This window comes from Loxodonta africana, chromosome 1 (assembly GCF_030014295.1).
Source record: "Loxodonta africana isolate mLoxAfr1 chromosome 1, mLoxAfr1.hap2, whole genome shotgun sequence".
Taxonomy (NCBI): domain Eukaryota; kingdom Metazoa; phylum Chordata; class Mammalia; order Proboscidea; family Elephantidae; genus Loxodonta; species Loxodonta africana.
Genome location: NC_087342.1, coordinates 46,449,351 through 46,475,304, shown reverse-complemented (window position 1 = coordinate 46,475,304; position 25,954 = coordinate 46,449,351). Strand labels below are relative to the sequence as shown.

At 40.2% G+C, this 25,954-nt stretch overlaps 1 protein-coding gene across 1 annotated transcript in view; it reads left to right on the top strand.

Annotated features, from left to right (window-relative positions):
• F13A1 (coagulation factor XIII A chain) overlaps window positions 1-25,954 on the top strand; it is a 235,395-nt gene that overhangs the window by 47,320 nt on the left and 162,121 nt on the right. The window contains exon 4 of the mRNA XM_003417863.4: window positions 23,532-23,783. Coding sequence (XP_003417911.1) covers window positions 23,532-23,783 — 252 coding nt within the window. The remainder of the gene's footprint in view (window positions 1-23,531; window positions 23,784-25,954) is intronic.

Here is a 25,954-nt window from a genome sequence, read left to right as displayed (position 1 = left end):
AATTCACCCAGTATTTATTGAGCACCTACTATGTTCCAACATTGTACAAGCCTCTGGGCATACATAGTTAAACAATAGTCCTTACCCTTGAGAAGTTTCCTTGCCCTTCCCCAGTGTCTTAGGCTTGGTTCTCTAGAGAAATAAAACCAGTGAAACATCTATACATACGTATAGATAGAGAAAGAGAGAATTTATATCAAGAAGATGGGTCACACAGTGATAGAGCCTGGAAAGTCCCAAGTTCGTGGGTCAGGCTGGAGATTTCTCCCAACTCATATAGCTGCAGGGGCTGGCAAACCCAAGATCAGCAGGTCAGACAACAAGCCTCTGGCTCATAGGCTGCAGAGGCAGACAAACCCCAAGACTGGCAGGTAAACTAGCAGGCCACTGGCTTACAGACTGCAGAGGCTGATAAATCCCAAGATCGGCACATAAGCTGATAAGTCCCAAGAACTGAAGGTCAAATGGACAGGAGCCAGCTGCAGGATCCAGAGTGAGCAAAAGCCCTTGAGCCTTGCTAGAAAGTCCACCTATACTGGATGCAGGCAACACCCCCAAGGAAACTCCTTTTCAACTGATTGGCTACTCACAGCAGAGCTAATCATGGAAGTGATTACATCATTATACAACCGCCAGCCAAGCTGACACACAACCTTAACTATCACACCTAGTTTGTCAGAGCTACGAGATAAACATCGCCAGGAAGCTTTCTTCCTTTAGTAAACATCTGGGATAGAGATATAGATATACAGATATACAGACAGAGGTAGAGGTGGAGATATAGATACCTCACCACCGGCCTGTCAAGCTGTCAGACTGAGGTGGATTGTGTGTTGCTATGATACTGATATTTCAGATACCAGCAGAGTCACCCAAGGTAGACAAGTTTCAGCAGAGTTTTCAGAATGAGACAGACTAGAAAGAAAGGCCTGATAATCTACTTCTGAAAATTAGCTAATGAAAACCTTACTAATCACAACAGAATATTGTCCAATATACTGCTGGAAGATGAGTCCCCTACATTGGAAGGCATTCAAAATATGGCCGAAACAATGGACTCAAAAATACCAGTGAGTGTGAAGGTGGCACAGGACCAGGCAATGTTTCATTCTGTTGTGCGTGCGGTCACCAGGAGTCAGAGATGACTCAGTGGCAACTAGCAACAACAACCTTCCGTTGGTAAGGCAAATGAAGAGGGCAGGTTCTTGAGGTCTTTAATGAAATGCTTTTCTTTCTTTTTTTTTTTTTTTAATAACTTTTATTAAGCTTCAAGTGAACGTTTACAAATCCAATCAGTCTGTCACATATAAGTTTACATACATCTCACTCCCTACTCCCACTTGCTCTCCCCCTCTTGAGTCAACCCTTTCAGTCTCTCCTTTCTTGACAATTTTGCCGGCTTCCCTCTCTCTCTATCCTCCCATCCCCTCTCCAGACAAGAGTTGCCAACACAATCTCAAGTGTCCACCTGATATAATTAGCTCACTCTTCATCAGCGTCATTCTCCCACCCGCTGACTAGTCCCTTTCATGTCTGATGAGTTGTCTTCGGGGATGGTTCCTGTCCTGTGTCAACAGAAGGTCTGGGGAGCATGGCCGCCGGGATTCCTCCAGTCTCAGTCAGACCATTAAGTTTGGTCTTTTTATGAGAATTTGGGGTCTGCATCCCACTGATCTCCTGCTCCCTCAGGGGTCCTCTGCTGTGCTCCCTGTCAGGGCAGTCATCGATTGTGGCCGGGCACCAACTAGTTCTTCTGGTCTCAGGATGATGTAGGTCTCTGGTTCATGGGGCCCTTTCTGTCTCTTGGGCTCTTAGTTGTCGTGTGGCCTTGGTGTTCTTCATTTTCCTTTGATCCAGGTGGGTTGAGACCAATTGATGCATCTTAGATGGCCGCTTGTTAGCAGTTAAGACCCCAGACGCCACATTTCAAAGTGGGATGCAAAATGATTTCATAATAGAATTATTTTGCCAATTGACTTAGAAATCCCCGCAAACCATGTTCCCCAGACCCCTGCGCTTGCTCCGCTGACCTTTGAAGCATTCATTTTATCCCGGAAACTTCTTTGCTTTTGGTCCAGTCCAACTGAGCTGACCTTCCATGTATTGAGTGTTGTCTTTCCCTTCACCTAAAGCAGTTCTTATCTACTGATTAATCAATAAAAAAACCCTCTCCCACCCTCCCTCCCTCCCCGCCTTGTAACCACAAAAGTATGTGTTCTTCTCAGGTTTACTATTTCTCAAGATCTTATAATAGTGGTCTTATACAATATTTGTCCTTTTGCCTCTGACTAATTTCGCTCAGCATAATGCCTTCCAGGTTCCTCCATGTTATGAAATGTTTCAGAGATTCGTCACTGTTCTTTATCGATGCGTAGTATTCCATTGTGTGAATATACCACAATTTATTTACCCATTCATCCGTTGATGGACACCTTGGTTGCTTCCAGCTTTTTGCTATTGTAAACAGAGCTGCAATAAACATGGGTGTGCATATATCTGTTTGTATGAAGGCTCTTGTATCTCTAGGGTATATTCCCAGGAGTGGGATTTCTGGGTTGTATGGTAGTTCTATTTCTAACTGCTTAAGATAACGCCAGATAGATTTCCAAAGTGGTTGTACCATTTTACATTCCCACCAGCAGTGTATGAGAGTTCCAATCTCTCCGCAGCCTCTCCAACATTTATTATTTTGTGTTTTTTGGATTAATGCCAGCCTTGCTGGTGTGAGATGGAATCCCATCGTAATTTTAATTTGCATTTCTCTAATGGCTAATGATCGAGAGCATTTTCTCATATATCTGTTGGCTGCCTGAATATCTTCTTTAGTGAAATGTGTGTTCATATCCTTTGCCCACTTCTTGATTGGGTTGTTTGTCTTTTTGTGGTTGAGTTTTGACAGAACCCTGTAGATTTTAGAGATCAGGCGCTGGTCTGAGATGTCATAGCTGAAAATTCTTTCCCAATCTGTAGGTGGTCTTTTTACTCTTTGGAGAAGTCTTTAGATGAGCATAGGTGTTTGATTTTTAGGAGCTCCCAGTTATCTGGTTTCTCTTCATCATTTTTGGTAATGTTTTGTATTCTGTTTATACCTTGTATTAGGGCTCCTAGGGTTGTCCCAATTTTTTCTTCCATGATCTTTATCGTTTTAGTCTTTATGTTTAGGTCTTTGATCCAGTTGGAGTTAGTTTTTGTGCATGGTGTGAGGTATGGGTCCTGTTTCATTTTTTTGCAAATGGATATCCAGTTATGCCAGCACCATTTCTTAAAAAGGCTATCTTTTCCCCAATTAATTGACACTGGTCCTTTGTCAAATATCAGCTGCTCATACGTGGATGGATCTATGTCTGGGTTCTCAATTCTGTTCCATTGGTCTATGTGCCTGTTGTTGTACCAGTACCAGGCTGTTTTGACTACTGTGGCTGTATAATAGGTTCTGAAGACAGGTAAAGTGAGGCCTCCCACTTTCTTCTTCTTTTTCAGTAGTGCTTTGCTTATCCGGGGCTTCTTTCTCTTCCATATGAAATTGGTGATTTGTTTCTCTATCCCCTTAAAATATGACATTGGAATTTGGATCGGAAGTGCGTTAAATGTATAGATGGCTTTTGGTAGAATAGACATTTTTACTATGTTAAGCCTTCCTATCCATGAGCAAGGTATGTTTTTCCACTTAAGTATGTCCTTTTGAATTTCTTGTAGTAGAGCTTTGTAGTTTTCTTTGTATAGGTCTTTTACATCCTTGGTAAGATTTATTCCTAAGTATCTTATCTTCTTGGGGGCTACTGTGAATGGTATTGATTTGGTGATTTCCTCTTTGGTGTTCTTTTTGTTGATGTAGAGGAATCCAAGTGATTTTTGTATGTTTATTTTATAACCTGAGACTCTGCCAAACTCTTCTATTAGTTTCAGTAGTTCTCTGGAGGATTCCTTAGGGTTTTCTGTGTATATAATCATGTCATCTGCAAATAGTGATAACTTTACTTCTTCCTTGCCAATCCGGATACCTTTTATTTCTTTGTCTAGCCTAATTGCCCTGGCTAGGACTTCTAGCACGATGTTGAATAAGAGCGGTGATAAAGGGCATCCTTGTCTGGTTCCCGTTCTCAAGGGAAATGCTTTCAGGTTCTCTCCATTTAGAGTGATATTGGCTGTTGGCTTTGCATAGATGCCCTTTATTATGTTGAGGAATTTTCCTTCAATTCCTATTTTGGTGAGAGTTTTTATCATAAATGGGTGTTGGACTTTGTCAAATGCCTTTTCTGCATCAATTGATAAGATCATGTTGTTTTTGTCTTTTGTTTTATTTATGTGGTGGATTGCATTAATGGTTTTTCTGATATTAAACCAGCCTTGCATACCTCGTATAAATCCCACTTGATCAGGGTGAATTATTTTTTTGATGTGTTGTTGGATTCTATTGGCTAGAATTTTGTGGAGGATTTTTGCATCAATGTTCATGAGGGGTATAGGTCTATAATTTTCTTTTTTTGTAATGTCTTTACCTGGTTTTGGTATCAGGGAGATGGTGGCTTCATAGAATGAGTTGGGTAGTATTCCGTCATTTTCTATGCTTTGAAATACCTTTAGTAGTAGTGGTGTTAACTCTTCTCTGAAAGTTTGGTAGAACTCTGCAGTGAAGCCGTCCGGGCCAGGGCTTTTTTTTGTTGGGAGTTTTTTGATTACCGTTTCAATCTCTTTTTTTGTTATGGGTCTATTTAGTTGTTCTACTTCTGAATGTGTTAGTTTAGGTAGGTAGTGTTTTTCCAGGAATTCATCCATTTCTTCTAGGTTTTCAAATTTGTTAGAGTACAATTTTTCATAATAATCTGAAATGATTCTTTTAATTTCCTTTGGTTCTGTTGTGATGTGGTCCTTCTCGTTTCTTATTCGGGTTATTTGTTTCCTTTCCTGTTTTTCTTTAGTCAGTCTAGCCAATGGTTTATCAATTTTGTTAATTTTTTCAAAGAACCAGCTTTTGGCTTTGTTAATTCTTTCAATTGTTTTTCTGTTCCCTAATTCATTTAGTTCAGCTCTAATTTTTATTATTTGTTTTCTTCTGGTGCCTGATGGATTCTTTTGTTGCTCACTTTCTATTTGTTCAAGTTGTAGGGACAGTTCTCTGATTTTGGCTCTTTCTTCTTTTTGTATGTGTGCATTTATCCATATAAATTGGCCTCTGAGCACTGCTTTTGCTGTGTCCCAGAGGTTTTGATAGGAAGTATTTTCATTCTCGTTGCTTTCTATGAATTTCCTTATTCCCTCCTTTATGTCTTCTATAACCCAGTCTTTTTTCAGGAGGGTATTGTTCATTTTCCAAGTATTTGATTTCTTTTCCCTAGTTTTTCTGTTATTGATTTCTAGTTTTATTGCCTTGTGGTCTGAGAAGATGCTTTGTAATATTTCGATGTTTTGGACTCTGCAAAGGTTTGTTTTATGACCTAATATGTGGTCTATTCTAGAGAATGTTCCATGTGCACTAGAAAAAAAGTATACTTTGCAGCAGTTGGGTAGAGTGTTCTGTATAAGTCAATGAGGTCAAGTTGGTTGATTGTTGTAATTAGATCTTCCGTGTCTCTATTGAGCTTCTTACTGGATGTCCTGTCCTTCTCCGAAAGTGGTGTGTTGAAGTCTCCTACTATAATTGTGGAGGTATCTATCTCACTTTTCAATTCTGTTAAAATTTGATTTATGTATCTTGCAGCCCTGTCATTGGGTGCATAAATATTTAATATGGTTATGTCTTCCTGATCAATTGTCCCTTTTATCATTATATAGTATCCTTCTTTATCCTTTGTGGTGGATTTAAGTCTAAAGTCTATTTTGTCAGAAATTAATATTGCTACTCCTCTTCTTTTTTGCTTATTGTTTGCTTGATATACTTTTTTCCATCGTTTGAGTTTTAGTTTGTTTGTGTCTCTAAGTCTAAGGTGTGTCTCTTGTAGGCAGCATATAGATGGATCGTGTTTCTTTATCCAGTCTGTGACTCTCTGTCTCTTTATTGGTGCATTTAGTCCATTTACATTCAGGGTAATTATAGATAAATAAGTTTTTAGTGCTGTCATTTTGATGCCTTTTTATGTGTGATGTTGACGATTTCACTTTTCCGCATACTTTTTTGTGCTGAGGCGTTTTTCTTAGTAAATTGTGAGATCCTCATTTTCATAGTGTTTGACTTTATGTTAGTTGGGTCGTTACGTTTTTCTTGGCTTTTATCTTGAGTTATAGAGTTGTTATACCTTTTTGTGGTTACCTTATTATTTACCCCTATTTTTCTAAGTAAAAACCTAACTTGTATTGTTCTATATCGCCTTGTATCACTCTCCATATGGCAGTTCAATGCCTCCTATATTTAGTCCCTCTTTTTGATTATTGTGATCTTTTACCTATTGACTTCCATGATTCCCTGTTATGTGTATTTTTTTTTAAATTAATCTTAATTTCTTTGTTTTTGTGATTTCCCTATTTGAGTTGATATCAGGACGTTCTGTTTTGTGACCTTGTGTTGTGCTGATATCTGATATTATTGGTTCTCTGACCAAACAATATCCTTTAGTATTTCTTGTAGCTTTGGTTTGGTTTTTGCAAATTCTCTAAACTTGTGTTTGTCTGTAAATATCTTAATTTCGCCTTCATATTTCAGAGAGAGTTTTGCTGGATATATGATCCTTGGCTGGCAGTTTTTCTCCTTCAGTGTTCTGTATATGTCGTCCCATTCCCTTCTTGCCTGCATGGTTTCTGCTGAGTAGTCTGAACTTATTCTTATTGATTCTCCCTTGAAGGAAACCTTTCTTTTCTCCCTGGCTGCTTTTAAAATTTTCTGTTTATCTTTGGTTTTGGCGAGTTTGATGATAATATGTCTTGGTGTTTTTCTTTTTGGATCAATCTTAAACGGGGTTCGATGAGCATCTTGGATAGATACCCTTTTGTCTTTCATCATGTCAGGGAAGTTTTGTGTCAGGAGTTCTTCAACTATTTTCTCTGTGTTTTCTGTCCCCCCTCCCTGTTCTGGGACTCCAATCATCCGCAGGTTATCCTTCTTGATAGAGTCCCACATAATTCTTAGGGTTTCTTCATTTTTTTAAATTCTTTTATCTGATTTTTTTTCAGCTATGTTGGTGTTGATTCCCTGGTCCTCCAGATGTCCCAGTCTGCATTCTAATTGCTTGAGTCTGCTCCTCTGACTTCCTATTGCGTTGTCTAATTCTGTAATTTTATTGTTAATCTTTTGGATTTCTACGTGTTGTCTCTCTGTGGATTCTTGCAACTTATTAATTTTCCCACTGTGTTCTTGAATAATCTTTTTGAGTTCTTCAACAGTTTTATCAGTGTGTTCCTTGGCTTTTTCTGCAGTTATCCTAATTTCATTTGTGATGTCTTGAAGCCTTCTGTAAATTAGTTTTTTATATTCTGTATCTGATAATTCCAGGATTGTATCTTCATTTGGGAAAGATTTTGATTCTTTTGTTTGGGGGGTTGGAGAAGCTGTCATGGTCTGCTTCTTTAAGTGGTTTGATATGGATTGTTGTCTACGAGCCATCACTGGGAAACTAGTTTTTCCAGAAAATCCGCTAAAAAAAAAAATGCAGTCAGACCCCTATCAGAGTTCTCCCTCTGGCTCAGGCTATTCGGACGTTAATGAAGCCGCCTGGGGAGGATGGGGGAGGGAACAGAGAGGTAGGAGAGTAGCACCTCAGAATATAGCCAGAGTTGCTTGTCTTGCTTGGAATGACTATTATATCTGAGATTCCCGCGGGCGCTTCGCCTATGTGTGCTGGCTGTGTGGAGATTGCCCCCGGGCGTCTGGCCCGCTGGAGTCACGGTCAGATCCTCCACTTCCAGCCCCACGCCCAGCGTCAAGGCTCCCCTACTGGGATGGTGCACTCTCGACTCCAAAATCAGTCGCTGCCTCCCGGGGACTTCTCGTCCCTCCAGCCGTGTCGCCGTGCCGCCCCCGCGAACCAGGTGGGCCCCCTCCCGGGGTTAGTTCAGATGGGTAGAGCAGCTCCCCGTGCTTGTGCCGTGACCGAGTGTCCTGGCTGGGAAGCTGTTCTCCCCGCTCCAATACCAGTCGCTGCCTCCCGGGGACTTCTCCTATCGGCTGCGTCCCACTCCGCCCACGCGACCCGGCTGGGCCCCTTCCTGGGGTTAGCTCAGGGGGGTGGAGCAGCTCTCCGTGTTTATGCCGTACCTGCATCCAGTCCAAATCCCGGCGAGACGGTTTCCCCGGCTGGGACGCTGCTCTTCGTGCTCCAAGACCAGTCTCTGCCTCCCGGGGACTTCTCCTACCAGCTGCGTCCCACGCCGCCCGCGGAACCGGCTGGTCCCCCTCCCGGGGTTAGTTCAGGGGGGTGGAGCAGCTCTCTGTGCTTGTGCCGTACCTGACTGGTACGCTGGCTCCAGGCTCTGGAAACAATCGCTGCTTCCCCGTATTAGTTCGTTCTCCGTCTCTAAATCTGTGTTTGTTGTTCAGGGTTCGTAGATTGTTACGTATGTGATCGATTCACTTGTTTTTCCGTGTCTTTGTTGTAAGAGGGATCCGAGGTAGCATCTGCCTAGTCCGCCATCTTGGCTCCGCGCCAATGCTTTTCTTTTGAGTGTTTGTTTTTCCTTCCTCTTAGTTGCAGTCATCCAAGATCTCTGTGCCTTATTGTTTGTCTCATTTTGGTGGTGGTGTTTGTTTTTGTAGGTGGTAACCTGATGTTTCTAAAAGTTATTTGTGGGCTTGTTTCATCCTGATCCCCATGCACTTCCATTCGAAGACTGTAAAACAAGGCTTGCTTCCCTTTACAAGGCTACTGTATACACACTTCCAACTCGGCCTTATGTATCACTCTGTCACAGTAATACTTCCAGGGCCCATTTGGAAATAGATCGATTATTTTGAACACAAAAGGTGTATCTCGGGGAAAACAAATGAATCAAATGTGAAAATGAATTAACATCATGAAATTTACCTTCCCAGCTGGAGACATGATATATTCCTAAGTTCCTTAGAGACAATTCTCTTATAAGAACACACTATTGAAGAAAGGCTGCAGTTAGGTGGAATCAGAGCTCAGCTTTAAAATGTGTTTATCTATGAATGGAAAACACTCTCCGAAGGAAAAAGTTTAGAGTTGGAAATTTTTATTTCTTGCAGGGGACACTTGGAATTGACACTTGGATTGCCACAGGTGTCTTATCCCAGAACTTCTAAAGACTCTGTGGTAGGACCTGACAAATGCAACAACCTCAGTTACGTCAAATTGACATTCACTGGGCACCTACTGAGTGCTTGGTGGTGTGACATTCAATAGGGCTATAAAGATATCCAGGATAAGACTTTCAGGTCAGTTTAATTAGAAAAATAGATATCCAAGTGAATTACTAAGGAGGAGAGGTTTTATTTTGGTCTTTTCAGGTGATCAGTTAAGGCTCACAAGACCGAAAGTTTTACTATCAATAAGCATAGCATAGGCGGAGCACAGGCTATGGCCACTGGACTTAGAGACCGTGTGCCTGAGACATGGGCGACATGGGGTGTCCTGAGTGAGGGCTTCTTCACGTTAGAGCACCAGTGGGCTAATGACTGAAAGGATTGTCTCCTTTGGTGACTGGTGCCTTCCCCTCCTCCATGCTGGGCATGTTCTCCCACAGCCTAGATGTGAGTAAGGGAGAGCCCATCAGTTCTATTGGCAACAATATCCAATCATGCTGACTGTACCGTGTACTGACTAATGACCTTCTCGGGCTATCTGGGGACCGAATCACCACATAGAACATTGTCTTTTTAATGTAAAAAAATTCCAAAGCCTTCAATTAACTAAAAAAATTAATTTTTAAAATGTAGCACATTTCTCCACTGGGTGTTACATCTGCAGTGCAATGAGCACTTGGGTGTGTGAAAAGAAAGGTGGAAAGCAAATTCCCCCATGGCCACCTAGGGCTCAGCCTGAGTTGGAGGCGGATGTCATCTGCCCCCCCTTGTGAATGGCACAGATATGAAGAAACAGTGCAAAAAGCCCTGACCCATTTAACCAGGATAGGGAAAGAACAAAAGCTTAAAGGTGCTAAATGTTTTCATTCTCTTAGTTCCAGGCTGGGGGATTAAGGCAGGTATATAGCCCTCTGTATTGACACATGTCCACGTAAGGGGGGCGCTAAACGAGGGCCAGTGTGGTGTTCAGATACAGAGATACATACGGTCTAAGTGAATTTTGCTTTACAAATAGTATTTTTTTTGTGACCTCAAAAATCATTTACAAATTAAGTAAGCATTGAAACTAAGAACATATGTTAATTTCTAGATCACTTGGGAGGATGGAACCCATTTTACATAAGTGTGAAAGAATGCAATTGGTAATTATTATATTTGTTTCATGTTTAGCCATCTAATCTCAAATGCTACATTATTAAAAACAAAATGAGAATCCTTTGTGGGATATGATATTTCCTGCTCTTCTTTTTCTTGATTGTATTTTCTTTAACACAGAAGTTGGGGAAAAAACGACAACAGCTTCTATTCGGGCATTGCACCCTCTCAGCAAACATGAGCACGGCAGTCACTTGTGTGGGCTCTTTCTCATCCGCATTTAGCAAAGGACAGCTGATAGACAGACGGTCATGGGTGGTGAGGAATGGATGTTCTGGAATGTCGCCTGCTTGTGCTTCTTCAAGGCGCGGACTCCTGGGGGTGCAAAGGCTGTTTAGCTAAATGAAATACTATCCTGCCACAACTTCCTCACTCACAATTCAATCATGGAAAATTCCTCCCCAGTGCTGTCACTGCAATCATTACACTCAGAATTAAACATGGTGTAATGGAGCAGCTGACAAACCCCAAGGTACTATTGACATGTCAGGTCTCACATTAATAACAAGCTTTTCCACACAGTGAATAGGAAAAGGCCTGCAAATGGGTCCTCACTTTGGAATTAATGGAATCGCTAACTATGCCTGCTGGACTTGTCTGTTTTTTCCACACACCGGCCTGGGCATGCCCAGGTCCATCAGCAGTGCTGCTCACACTGCTCCTGTCTTCAGTCACTTGCTTATATCACTTTAGAAACCTTCCCGACTCTCAAGCCCATTGTAGCCCGGAGACCATCTGGAAAGTTCCTTATTGACAGGTCTTCTTTCCCACCACCCGGTTATAGCCTCTTTAATCCGTACTTTCTCAAGCATCTGATATCCTCTCACTCCTCTTTGCCTTATTTTTTAAAATTTTTATTTATTTATTGCTTTTGTCTGTTTGCTTTTTACTGTCATTTGCCATCAAGTGTCTCCGACTCATGGCGACTCCACATACAACAGAACAAAACTTTGCCAGGTCCTGCATCATCTTTACAATTGCCAACATTTTCAAGTCCATTGTTACGGCTATTGTGTCAATCAATCTATCTCTCTCACTCTCCTTGGCATTATATTTCACTAAACATGATACCCTCCCACTATGGTCTTTCTCAATGACGTGTCCAAAGCAAGAATTTCAACAACGTTCTGTTTTGATCCATAAGGTTTTCATTGGTTGATTTTCAGAAGCAGATTGCCAGATAGTCTGTCTTAGTCTGGAAGCTCCAATAAAACCTGTCCAACATGGATGATGGTGGTATTTGAAATACTGCCAGCATAGCTTCAGCATCACAGCAACACATGCACCATCACAGTACAACCCACTGACAGGTGGTGGCTTTTGCCTCATATCCGTTAATTCTTCTCTTGGTTTCCTTCATCTTCCCTAATGCCTTCCAGCACTCTCCTTCCTGCCCTTCCATGGAGGCCCATAATGTAGAGAAAAGGAGATGTCTTCGCAATGCAGAGGCCTTGATCTAAGCCCTGTCTCCTCCTCTCCCAGTTACCTTATGCTATGTGTGTGACTTAACCTCATGGAGCCTCAGTCTCCCACCTATAACAACTTCCTTACAGGGTGGTTGCAAGGCCCAGAGGAGAAAAACCTACATTCCTGTCACTTTATTTCCATCTCTATCTATATGAACAGCCTTGACAGCTCTACACAACTTTTACGGTATTAAAATTCTTGAATATTTCAGCTATGTGTAGTGAAATCAATAAAAAGCTACGACCAACCTCCTATGTTTGAAATACCCTCTAAGGCTGAGAAGAATTTAACTAGGAGGCTTTAAGGAAACTAAAAACTGATCTAATAGCAATGTGGATGGTTTATATTACTTAAGTTACATTTTTCTGTGTGGGAGGAAAAACTGGGTGATGGTATTTTCTTCTTAGGTCCAAGTCTTAGATGTTGAGTGTCTGTAATAACCAAACCCATTGTCATCAAGTCAATTGCACTCATAGTTACCCTATACAACAGAGTAGAAGTGCCCCATAGGGTTTCCAAGGAGCAGCTGGTGGATTCGATCTGCCGACCTTTTGGTTAACAGCCAAGCTCTTAACCACCACGCCACCACGGCTCCATATATAATAAACCCACTGCCGCCGAGTAGATTCTGACTCATAGCGACCCTACAGGACAGACTAGAACTACCCCATAGAGTTTCCAACGAGCACTTGATGGATTCGAACTGGCAAGCTCTTGGTTAGCAGCTGTAGCACTTAACCACTACGCCATCAGGGTTTCCCATCTATAATAAATCTCCCCTTAAATAAGTAAAATATAAAATTCTCAAAGGCAGGAATTGGCAAACTTTCACTGTAAGGGCCAGGTAGTAAATATTTTAAGCTTTGCAGGCCATATGGTCTCTATCACAACTGCTCGACTGTGTTGTTCTTACACAAGAATACATAAACTTTATTTACAAAAACAGCAGCAGGCTCAGTTGGCTCACAGGCCTCTGCTCTAAGGGATGCCTGGAGATTACAGTGACCACCAATGATGCAGAAAGTCAGAAATTATGGTTGGATGACAGATTTCAGGAGATACTACTGATAATTCTGGGATTATTAAGGATGTTTGGTTAATAATGAATGCCATCCTTATTTTTTGACCTGAACTCATTCTCCTGAGAGAAAAATCAATTGGCTCAAGACTTTTTAATCTGGAATAACTTGCCTTTGAAAGTAGACTTGGATTCTATAGGTTTGTTGGCAATAGGTGAACCCATCTCAGCTCCCCCACCTGGAGTAGAGAGAGGACCACTTAAAGGAATCAGAAATCCCAAAAAGTGGGGAATTAACAATAACATTAATAACTGCTATTTGTTGAGCTGCCCTCCCCTTCACAAACCATGAGCACTGTGATCCACATTTTACAGAATACAGCTAGATTTTAGTTAAAACAAAAACAAAACCCTTTTGCCATTGAGTAGATTCCAACTCATAGTGACCCTATAGGACAGAGTAGAACTGCTCCATATGGTTTCCAAAGAGTGTCTGGTGGATTCGAACTGCCAACTTTTGGTTAGCAGCCAAGCTCTTAACCGTTATGCCACCAGGGTTTCCAGTGTTAGTTAAGAGAGAGTAAATAATACACCCGAGATCACACAGGGCTGGGATTTAAATCCAGATGAATTACTTTCCATTTTGTCTCTATACTTCCCTCAGCAAAAGTAACACAACTTTCCCTGGGACACCTACCTCTTTCTTCAGATTCAGAACCAGAGGGGAAAAAGACCTCTTCTTCCTTTTACCTTTATTTTCTAGCAGTACGTATGTTTAAAACACAATAAATGTCTCCTGAGTCAGACGCTACTCTGTGCCAGGCATAAAGCTTTCATTATATTATAAAATCTACATATTTTTTTAATTTCCAGAACTAAACTGCAAGGAAATAAGGAAATGGAGGCTCAGACAGTGTAAGCAATTTGCCCAAAGTTGCACCAGTTAACTGTGGAGTCAGAACTTGAGCACGGTTCTTACCAACTCCAAAGTATTTTCTACACGTGCAGTCATGTTCTAGTTTAATGGTTAAACTCCCAGGCTTTCAAGCCAGACTGTCTGGAATCAAATTCCAACTCTTAGCACTTACTAGTTAGCTCACTCTACACAAATTGATCGATGATTCTGTGTCCTAGTTTCCTGATTTGTAAAATTGTTGTTAGGTACCATCGAGTCAGGTCCGACTCATAGCGACCCTATGTACAACAGAACGAACCACTACCTGGTCCTGCGCCATGCTCACAGTCATTGTGATTTGTAAAATTAGGATGATGATAATGATTTCCCTCTCACAGCCTATTATAGTGAAAAAGGGTAGCAGGCATGTAATAGACACCACATGCATGGCTTTCTCCATGGAATGTAAGGTCTCTGAACGCAGAAGTAATTGTCAGTTTTCTTCACTGCTTCATCTCTAGCACTTAGAATAATGTTTAACACATAACAGGCAATACTGTTGCATGAATAAAAAATGTTCAAACTAGAGTCTTTAGGCTGTGATTGGGTTCAAAGCTAGTTTGAATAAACATGGCTCTTTTTAACCTTTTCTAATAACTGAAATAAATTTGATAGGCAAAATTTAATGAATCTTTGAGGTCATAATTTGAAGTGTAGTAATGGAAACTAGTGATTGACTTAGTTCTTTCAATGTTCTCAACGAAAGTAGATGTCAACACAAAGATGAAACAAGTTTACAGCACATAGCAGGTATGAAGAGTGGCTTTGGATACTCCCTGCTAGTTCTTTGCTACTTCCAGAGATGCAAGCTTATGGAATTCATTTTAAAATTCTATTCATCCTTCCCCCCCGCCCCTTAAATCTGTCATTATTACATGGACTTTTATCTCTGAAAGTTTGTTTTTACTAAGCTTGTGTCTGGTTTAATGTTGTGCATTCTAAAATCCAAGGCACTATTTAGTGGCAACAGCTGCTGGCAGCCACTGTAATCAATGAATTATGATTCCACTTACCTGGCAAGTTTGCCTTTGATGTCTACCCTTCAACATTAATGGGGGCCCCAGAAAGCAGCAAGGCCTCTGGGAGAAAGGGTAACCTCATTGGCAAGTTTGGGCAGGAACAGGGAGGATATATACACAGAAAATACAGGCATGGACGTACCTTTGGAACAAACATGCTTTTGCAGCTGGATTTATGTAGGGGCTTCTACTAAGCCCCATGTATTCCCAAAAGCACTACCGAGACACTGTGGCATCTTGGCAGAAAATCATTGTTAAGGTTTTATTGAATTTACGATAAGTATATGTGATACTCATTTTTAGTGGTGGTTAACTGATAGCCTCAACACATAGCAAAGCACTGGGCTTCTTATCTTTCTCCCTGATTTCCACTTTGCAAATTATTATTTTCATTAAGGTTAAGCATCTCACAGAATTACACCACAGTAAGTTATGGAACCACCTTCTTAGCATGCTCTATCTACAGCAATGTACCCCCCAAAGAATCTTGAACACCTCAGTAATGTTGTTTGTTTTAATGTGGAATCCTCTATCTGTTTAATATAAACCAAATGAAGTGAATAAGTTTTGCTGTCGAAGCTTCTTCTGCTTACAACCAAAATAATTTGCAGGTTCACATGTGTCAGATTTGTAATATTTTTTTAAGTCAAGAAGAATTAAATGTGTATAACACTTTGGAAAAGTTTGTAACGAGAGATTTCCTCCTATTTAAAATGTCTATGCATTTGGGGAGGCGGAGCCAAGATGGTGGACTAGGTAGACGCTACCTCGGATCACTCTTGCAACAAAGACTCCGAAAAACAAGTGAATCAATCACATACATAACAATCTACGAACCCTGAACAACAAACACAGATTTAGAGATGGAAAACGAACAAATACGGGGAAGCAGCAACTGTTTTCGGAGCCTGGAGCCAGCGTCCCAGTCAGCAGATTTTCTGGAAAAACAAGTTTCCCAGTGATGGCTCAGAGACAGCAGTCGATATCAAACCACATAAAGAAGCAGACCATGACAGCTTCTACAACCCCCCAAACAAAAGAATCAAAATCTTTCCCAAATGAAGATACAATCCTGGAATTATCAGATACAGAATATAAAAAACTAATTTACAGAAGGCTTCAAGACATCACAAACGAAATATGGCAAACTGCAGAAAAAGCCAAGGAACACACTGATAAAACAGTTGAAGAACTCAAAAAGATTATTCAAGAACATAGTGGAAAAATTAATAAGTTGCAAGAATCCATAGAGAGACAGCATGTAGAAATCCAAAAGATTAACAATAAAATTACAGAATTAGACAACGCAATAGGAAGTCAGAGGAGCAGACTTGAGCAATTAGAATGCAGACTGGGAAATCTGGAGGACCAGGGAATTAACACCAACATAGCTGAACAAAAAAACAGATAAAAGAATTAAAAAAAATGAAGAAACCCTAAGAATCATGTGGGACTCTATCAAGAAGGATAACTTGTGTGTGATTGGAGTCCCAGAGCAGGGAGGGAGGACAGAAAACACAGAGAAAATAGTTGAAGAGCTCCTGACACAAAACTTCCCTGACATCATGAAAGACGAAAGGGTATCTATCCAAGATGCTCATCGAACCCCGTTTAAGATTGATCCAAAAAGAAAAACACCAAGACATATTATCATCAAACTCGCCAAAACCAAAGATAAACAGAAAATTTTAAAAGCAGCCAGGGAGAAAAGAAAGGTTTCCTTCAAGGGAGAATCAATAAGAATAAGTTCAGACTACTCAGCAGAAACCATGCAGGCAAGAAGGGAATGGGACGACATATACAGAGCACTGAAGGAGAAAAACTGCCAGCCAAGGATCATATATCCAGCAAAACTCTCTCTGAAATATGAAGGCGAAATTAAGATATTTACAGATAAACACAAGTTTAGAGAATTTGCAAAAACCAAACCAAAGCTACAAGAAATACTAAAGGATATTGTTTGGTCAGAAAACCAATAATATCAGATACCAGAACAACACAAGGTCACAAAACAGAACATCCTGATATCAACTCAAATAGGGAAATCACAAAAACAAATTAAGATTAATTAAAAAAAAAAATGCTCATAACAGGGAATCACTGAAGTCAATATGTAAAAGATCACAATAATCAAAAAGAGGGAGTAAATACAGGTGGCATAGAACTGCCATATGGAGAGTGATACAAGGCGATATAGAACAATACAAGTTAGGTTTTTACTTAGAAAAATAGGGGTAAATATTAAGGTAACCACAAAGAGGTATAACAACTCCATAACTCAAGATAAAAGCCAAGAAAAACGTAACAACTCAACAACATAAAGTCAAACACTACGAAAATGAGGATCTCACAATTTACTAAGAAAAACGTCTCAGCACAAAAAAGTATGTGGAAAAATGAAATTGTCAACAACACACATAAAAAGGCATCAAAATGACAGCACTAAAAACTTATTTATCTATAATTACCCTGAATGTAAATGGACTAAATGCACCAATAAAGAGACAGAGAGTCTCAGACTGGATAAAGAAACACGATCCGTCTATATGCTGCCTACAAGAGACACACCTTAGACTTAGAGACACAAACTAAAACTCAAACGATGGAAAAAGTATATCAAGCAAACAATAAGCAAAAAAGAAGAGGAGTAGCAATATTAATTTCTGACAAAATAGACTTTAGACTTAAATCCACCACAAAGGATAAAGAAGGACACTACATAATGATAAAAGGGACAATTGATCAGGAAGACATAACCATATTAAATATTTATGCACCCAATGACAGGGCTGCAAGATACATATATCAAATTTTAACAGAATTGAAAAGTGAGATAGACACCTCCACAATTATAGTAGGAGACTTCAACACACCACTTTCGGAGAAGGACAGGACATCCAGTAAGAAGCTCAATAGAGACACCGAAGACCTAATTACAACAATCAACCAAATAGACCTCATTGACTTATACAGAACTCTCCACCCAACTGCTGCAAAGTATACTTTTTTTTCTAGTGCACATGGAACACTCTCTAGAATAGACCACATATTAGGTCATAAAACAAACCTTTGCAGAGTCCAAAACATCAAAATATTACAAAGCATCTTCTCAGACCACAAGGCAATAAAACTAGAAATCAATAACAGAAAAACTAGGGAAAAGAAATCAAATACTTGGAAAATGAACAATACCCTCCTGAAAAAAGACTGGGTTATAGAAGACATAAAGGAGGGAATAAGGAAATTCATAGAAAGCAACGAGAATGAAAATACTACCTATCAAAACCTCTGGGACACAGCAAAAGCAGTGCTCAGAGGCCAATTTATATCGATAAAAGCACACATACAAAAAGAAGAAAGAGCCAAAATCAGAGAACTGTCCCTACAACTTGAACAAATAGAAAGTGAGCAACAAAAGAATCCATCAGGCACCAGAAGAAAACAAATAATAAAAATTAGAGCTGAACTAAATGAATTAGAGAACAGAAAAACAATTGAAAGAACTAACAAAGCCAAAAGCTGGTTCTCTGAAAAAATTAACAAAATTGATAAACCATTGGCTAGACTGACTAAAGAAATACAGGAAAGGAAACAAATAACCCGAATAAGAAACGAGAAGGGCCACATCACAACAGACCCAATTGAAATTAAAAGAATCATATCAGATTATTACGAAAAATTGTACTCTAACAAATTTTCAATCCTAGAAGAAATGGATGAATTCCTAGAAAAACACTACCTACCTAAACTAACACATTCAGAAGTAGAACAACTAAATAGACCCATAACAAAAAAAGAGATTGAAACGGTAATCAAAAAACTCCCAACAAAAAAAAGCCCTGGCCCGGACGGCTTCACTGCAGAGTTCTACCAAACTTTCAGAGAAGAGTTAACACCACTACTGCTAAAGGTATTTCAAAGCATAGAAAATGACGGAATACTACCCAACTCATTCTATGAAGCCACCATCTCCCTGATACCAAAACCAGGTAAAGACATTACAAAAAAAGAAAATTATAGACCTCTATCCCTCATGAACATAGATGCAAAAATCCTCAACAAAATTCTAGCCAATAGAATTCAATAACATATCAAAAAAACAATTCACCACGATCAAATAGGATTTATACCAGGTATGCAAGGCTGGTTTAATATCAGAAAAACCATTAATGCAATCCACCACATAAATAAAACAAAAGACAAAAACCACATGATCTTATCAATTCATGCAGAAAAGGCATTTGACAAAGTCCAACACCCATTTATGATAAAAACTCTCACCAAAATAGGAATTGAAGGAAAATTCCTCAACATAATAAAGGGCATCTATGCAAAGCCAACAGCCAACATCAATCTAAATGGAGAGAACCTGAAAGCATTTCCCTTGAGAACGGGAACCAGACAAGGATGCCCTTTATCACCGCTCTTATTCAACATCGTGCTAGAAGTCCTAGCCAGGGCAGTTAGCCTACACAAAGAAATAAAGGGCATCCGGATTGGCAAGGAGGAAGTAAAATAATCTCTATTTGCAGATGACATGATCTTATACACAGAAAACCCTAAGGAATCCTCCAGAAAACTACTGAAACTAATAGAAGAGTTTGGCAGAGTCTCAGATTATAAGATAAACATACAAAAATCACTTGGATTCCTCCACATCAACAAAAAGAACATCGAAGAGGAAATAACCAAATCAATACCATTCACAGTAGCCCCCAAGAAGATAAAATACTTAGGAATAAATCTTACCAAGGATGTAAAAGACCTATACAAAGACAACTACAAAACTCTACTACAAGAAAGTAAAAAGGACATACTTAAGTGGAAAAACATACCTTGCTCATGGATAGGAAGACTTAACATAATAAAAATCTCTATTCTACCAAAAGCCATCTATACATACAATGCACTTGCGATCCAAATTCCAATGTCATTTTTTAAGGTGATAGAGAAACAAATCACCAACTTCATATGGAAGGGAAAGAAGCCTCGGATAAGCAAAGCATTATTGAAAAAGAAGAAGAAAGTGGGAGGCTTACTCTACCTGATTTCAGAAGCTATTATACAGCCACAGTAGTCAAAACAGCCTGGTATTGGTACAACAACAGGCACATAGACCAGTGGAACAGAATTGAGAACCCAGATATAAATCCAACCACATATGAGCAGCTGATATTTGACAAAGGCCCAGTGTCAGTTAATTGGGGAAAAGATAGTCTTTTTAACAAATGGTGCTGGCATAACTGGATATCCATTTGCAAAAAAATGAAACAGGACGCAAACCTCACACTATGCACAAAAACTAACTCCAAGTGGATCAAAGACCTAAACATAAAGACTAAAACGATAAAGATCATGGAAGAAAAAATTGGGACAACCCTAGGAGCCCTAATACAAGGCATAAACAGAATACAAAACATTACCAAAAATGACAAAGAGAAACCAGATAACTGGGAGCTCCTAAAAATCAAACACCTATGCTCCTCTAAAGACTTCACCAAAAGAGTAAAAAGACCACCTACACACTGGGAAAGAATTTTCAGCTATGACATCTCCGACCAGCGCCTGATCTCTAAAATCTACATGATTCTGTCAAAACTCAACCACAAAAAGACAAACAACCCAATCAAGAAGTGGGCAAAGGATATGAACACACACTTCACTAAAGAAGATATTCAGGCAGCTAGCAGACACATGAGAAAATGTTCTCGATCATTAGCCATTAGAGAAACGCAAATTAAAACTACTATGAGATTCCATCTCACTCCAACAAGGCTGGCATTAATCCAAAAAACACAAAATAATAAATGCTGGAGAGGCTGCGGAGAGATTGGAACTCTTATACACTGCTGGTGGGAATGTAAAATGGTACAACCACTTTGGAAATCTATCTGGCGTCATCTTAAACATTTAGAAATAGAACTACCATACAACCCAGAAATCCCACTCCTCAGAATATACCCTAGAGAAACAAGAGCCTTCACACAAACAGATATATGCACACCCATGTTTATTGCAGCTCTGTTTACAATAGCAAAAAGCTGGACGCAACCAAGGTGTCCATCAACGGATGAATGGGTAAATAAATTGTGGTATATTCACACAATGGAATACTACGCATCGATAAAGAACAGTGACGAATCTCTGAAACATTTCATAACATGGAGGAACCTGGAAGGCATTATGCTGAGCGAAATCAATCAGAGGCAAAAGGACGGATATTGTATAAGACCACTATTATAAGATCTTGAGAAATAGTATAAACTGAGAAGAACACATACTTTTGTGGTTACGGGGGGGGGAGGGAGGGAGGGAGAGGGTTTTTTACTGATTAATTAGTAGATAAGAACTGCTTTAGGTGAAGGGAAGGACAACACTCAATACATGGAAGGTCAGCTGAACTGGACTGGACCAAAAGCAAAGAAGTTTCCGGGATAAAATGAATGCTTCAAAGGTCAGCGGAGCAAGGGCGGGGATTTGGGAACCGTGGTTTAAGGGGACTTCTAAGTCAACTGGCAAAATAATTCTATTATGAAAACATTCTGCATCCTACTTTGAAATGTGGCATCTGGGGTCTTAAATGCTAACAAGTGGCCATCTAAGATGCATCAAATGGTCTCAACCCATCTGGATCAAAGGAGAATGAAGAACACCAAGGTCACACAATAACTACGAGCCCAAGAGACAGAAAGGGCCACATGAACTATAGAATTACATCATCCTGAGACCAGAAGAACTAGATGGTGCCCGGCCACAATCGATGATTGCCCTGACAGGGAGCACAATAGAGAACCCCTGAGGGAGCAGGAGATCAGTGGGATGCAGACCCCAAATTCTCATAAAAATACCAGACTTAATGGTCTGACTGTGACTAGAGGAATCCCGGCGGTCATGGTCCCGAAACCTTCTGTTGGCACAGGACAGGAACCATCCCTGAAGACAACTCATCAGACATGAAAGGGACTGGACAGTGGGTAGGAGAGAGATGCTGATGAAAAGTGAGCTAATTATATCAGGTGGACGCTTGAGACTGTGTTGGCATCTGCTGTCTGGAGGGGGGATGGGAGGATAGAGAGAGTTGGAAGCTGGCAAAATTGTCACGAAAGGAGAGACTGGAAGGGCTGACTCATTAGGGGGAGAGCAAGTGGGAGTAAGGAGTAAGATGTATATAAACTTATATGTGACAGACTGACTTGATTTGTAAATGTTCACTTGAAGCTCAATAAAAGTTAATAAAAAAAATGCCTATGCATTTGATTGCCCTATAGGCAGGAAGATAAGGATTAAAGAAAGCTGGGAGGTTGACTTTCTATATACAGTAAAGACTCTGATGTTTGGGAGCCCCTTGGTAAAATTAACTCTGACGTTAACAGTGTGTAATAAGAACTTGGTCCAAAATGCCAGCAGTGAAGAGAAATAAGAGTTGCCATGAGACGGTTTCTCCATAAACTCTGATGAGCCTTAGAATATGGCAAGTTGCCCTGATGTTTATTCTTCTATTAAAACAACCACTAAAAAATGATCAAGTATCTATCATGGGTCAGAAATTATGTGCAAAGCATCTTATATCTTTCATTTCATTTCATCTTTCTATGAGATAGGTAGATCATTATCCTTGTTTACTGATTAGGAAAAGGGAAGAAAATGGGGATTTGTAAATGTCAGGTAACTTGCCGTGCGTTGCTAGGGTACTATGCAGCAGACCCAGGACTGAAACCCAGATAATTTGCCTTTGGGGCCTGAAGTCTTACCCTTTGCCCATGAACTCTCTACTGGGACTGGCAATAAACACATTTTAGGTTGACTACAAAAACAGTTGCATAGGGACATCCTACAAGTATAATCCTGTTATAGGTAGTATCATCATAAACAAAGAAAATACATTCACAATAAACAAAAGCCAGTTGTCTTGTGGCCCTGAAAATAGTGTTGTGTAACTGTCTTAGTTATCTAGTGCTGCTATAACAGAACTACTATAAGTGAGTGGTTTTAACAAACAAAAATTTATTTTCTCACAGTTTAGGAGGCTAGAATTCCAAACTCAAGGTGTCGTCTCTGAAGGAAGGCTTTCTCTCTTTGCTGGCTCTGGAAGAAGGTCCTTTTCTCTTTGAGCTTCTCTTTCTGCGTGATCTTCATGTAGTTTGGCATCTCTCTTCCTCCATCTCTACTACTTTTGCTTACTTGTTTTAATCTTTTCTGTATCTCAAAAAGATTGACTCAAGATACACCCAACACTAATCCTGCTTCATTGATATAATGGACAACCCATTCCCAAATGGGATTATAACTACAGGCATAGAGGTTAAGATTTACAACACACGTTTTGGGGGAAAATAATTCAATCTGTAATAGTAACTAAAATGACTTTCATCCAGTAAAACAATTCTAACTCTTTAGAGGGTAGAATTTGGGGAAAATGATAATATTACAGTACCCTATAAACTCTGTTTTTTGTTTTTGCATCTCAGACTAGTGTTTCTACATCTTACTTGAGTTCATTGTTTAAATAAACAAAAATCCCTGTACGTATTTCTGTTTTTCTGTAGACATGACAAATCTGAGACTCAAAGAAGTTAGGAAAATTATCTAAGATCATACAGCTAGTTGGTAACAGAAATGGAACCCAAACTAAAATCTTACGATTTCAGGTCTAGTGAAGTATGGTACACACAAAAGTGGTTTGAGAAATACACTCAACACTGTGTTTGTTCTTTCTCCTCCCAGGGCGCTACCCTCAGGAAAATAAGGGCACCTACATCCCAGTTCCTGTTGTCCCAGAGCTACAGAAGGGAAAGTGGGGCGCTAAAGTTATCACGAGAGAGGACAAGTCCGTCCGGCTGTCTGTCCAGCCGTCCCCAGGGTGCATTGTGGGCAAGTTCCGCATGTACGTTGCTGTCTGGACCCCCTACGGCATAATCCGCACCAGCCGGAACCCAGAAACGGACACGTACATCCTCTTCAATCCTTGGTGTGAAGGTAAGGGACGGGTGTCCATTTTTCGCACGAATAGACGTGTATCACATATTTTCAATGCATCCGAGGGGTAGCAGGATTGTTCTAGACGACATTTCCCTTTCCTATATATACTGTTCTCCATTAGTTAAATAATAATAAAAAAAGATATTATGCAAAACCTGTCCTCGGTGTGCAAATACGAGGGTAAAACCTGTGCGTGTGAAGTTAATGCTGCCATACATTTATTTATTCCAGGGAGTAGTCAAAGATACCCAAAGTTGCACAGTTAGTTGATTGTGGAAATGCATGTTGATTTTTTGCTCGTGTGTATACTATGGCTCTGTTAAGAAAAAAAAAAAAAAAGGATTTCTTAAATTTGACTTTCAAAACAATTAGGATCCCTGACTCTGACTTCAGGAAAACAGAATAAACTCAGCCTTGTCCATCAGGAACTTGCTTCTCTATCTCCTAATTCAACAGCAGGAAGCCTGAATGTCTAAAGGATCCTATAAGTTTGTTTATATGCATAATAGGCACAAATTTCAAAAGTCATACCTCTGGATGTTCAAACATGTAACTTCATTTTAATTATAATACAACTTAATCTTTACTGCTATTTTGAGTCTTCTGTCTGCTGCAGAAACTTTATCTAGTCATATCCAAATAAAAAAGCCAAGTTCAACAGTTTTTCTGAGTTCATTTTAAAACCTCAGTGACACACAGAATTCCCTCCCCATTCCCACCTCTGCCCTTCTGCCCCTGCCCCCCTCCACTTGCTCCCATACTTAATATGGGGCAGATTTTAAATTCCAGACGTCAGTGTTGCAGCAGCATCGATGCGGGGGAGGGTACACGTTCAGATCTTAGGAAACAGGGAGTGAAATGTACAAAAGCTGAGGTAGGACGAACAGATATATGCATACCCATGTTTATTGCAGCACTGTTTACAATAGCAAAAAGCTGGAAACAACCAAGGTGTCCATCAACGGATGAATGGTTAAATAAATTATGGTATATTCACACAATGGAATACTACGCATCGATAAAGAACAGTGACAAATCTGTGAAACATTTCATAGCATGGAGGAACCTGGAAGGCATTATGCTGAGTGAAATTAGTCAGATGCAAAAGGACAAATATTGTATAAGACCACTATTGTAAGATCTTGAGAAATAGTATAAACTGAGAAGAACACATACTTTTGTGGTTTCGAGGAGGGGGAATGAAGGAGGGTGGGAGAGGGTTATTTACTGATTAGTTAGTAGATAAGAACTACTTTAGGTGAAGGGAAGGACGATACTCAATACACAGAAGGTCAGCTCAACTGGACTGGACCAAAAGCAAAGGAGTTTCTGGGATAAACTGAATGCTTTGAAGGTCAGCGGAGCTAGGGTAGGGTTTGGGGACTATGGCTTAAGGGGACTTCTAAGTCAATTCACAAAGTAATTCTATTATGAAAACATTCTGCATCCTACTTTGAAGTGTGGCGTCTGGGGTCTTAAATGCTAACAAGCGGCCATCGAAGATGCATCAATTTGTCTCAACCCACCTGGATCAAAGGAGAATGAAGAACACCAAGGTCACACGATAACTATGAGCCCAAGAGAAAGAAAGGGCCACACGAACCAGAGACTTACATCATCCTGAGACCTGAAGAACTAGATGGTGCCCGGCCACAACCGATGACTGCCCTGACAGGGAGCACAACAGAGAACCTCTGAGGGAGCAGGAGAACAGTGGGATGCAGACCCCAAATTCTCATAAAAAGACCAGACTGAATGGTCTGACTAAGACTAGAAGAATACCAGTGGTCATGGTCCCCAAACCTTCTGTTGGCCCAGGACAGGAACCATTCCCGAAGACAACTCATCAGACATGGAAGGGACTGGACAATGGGTTGGAGAGAGAAGCTGATGAAGAGTGAGCTATTTGTATCAGGTGGACACTTGAGCCTGTGTTAGCGTCTCCTGTCTGGAGGGGAGATGGGAGGGTAGAGAGGGTTAGAAACTGGCAAAACCGTCACGAAAGGAGAGACTGGAAGGAGGGAGCGGGCTGACTTATTAGGGGGAGAGTAAGTGGGAGTATGGAGTAAGGTGTATATAAGCTTACATGTGACAGACTGACTTGACTTGTAAACTTTCACTTAAAGCACAATAAAAATTATTAAAAAAAAAAAAAAAGCTGAGATAGG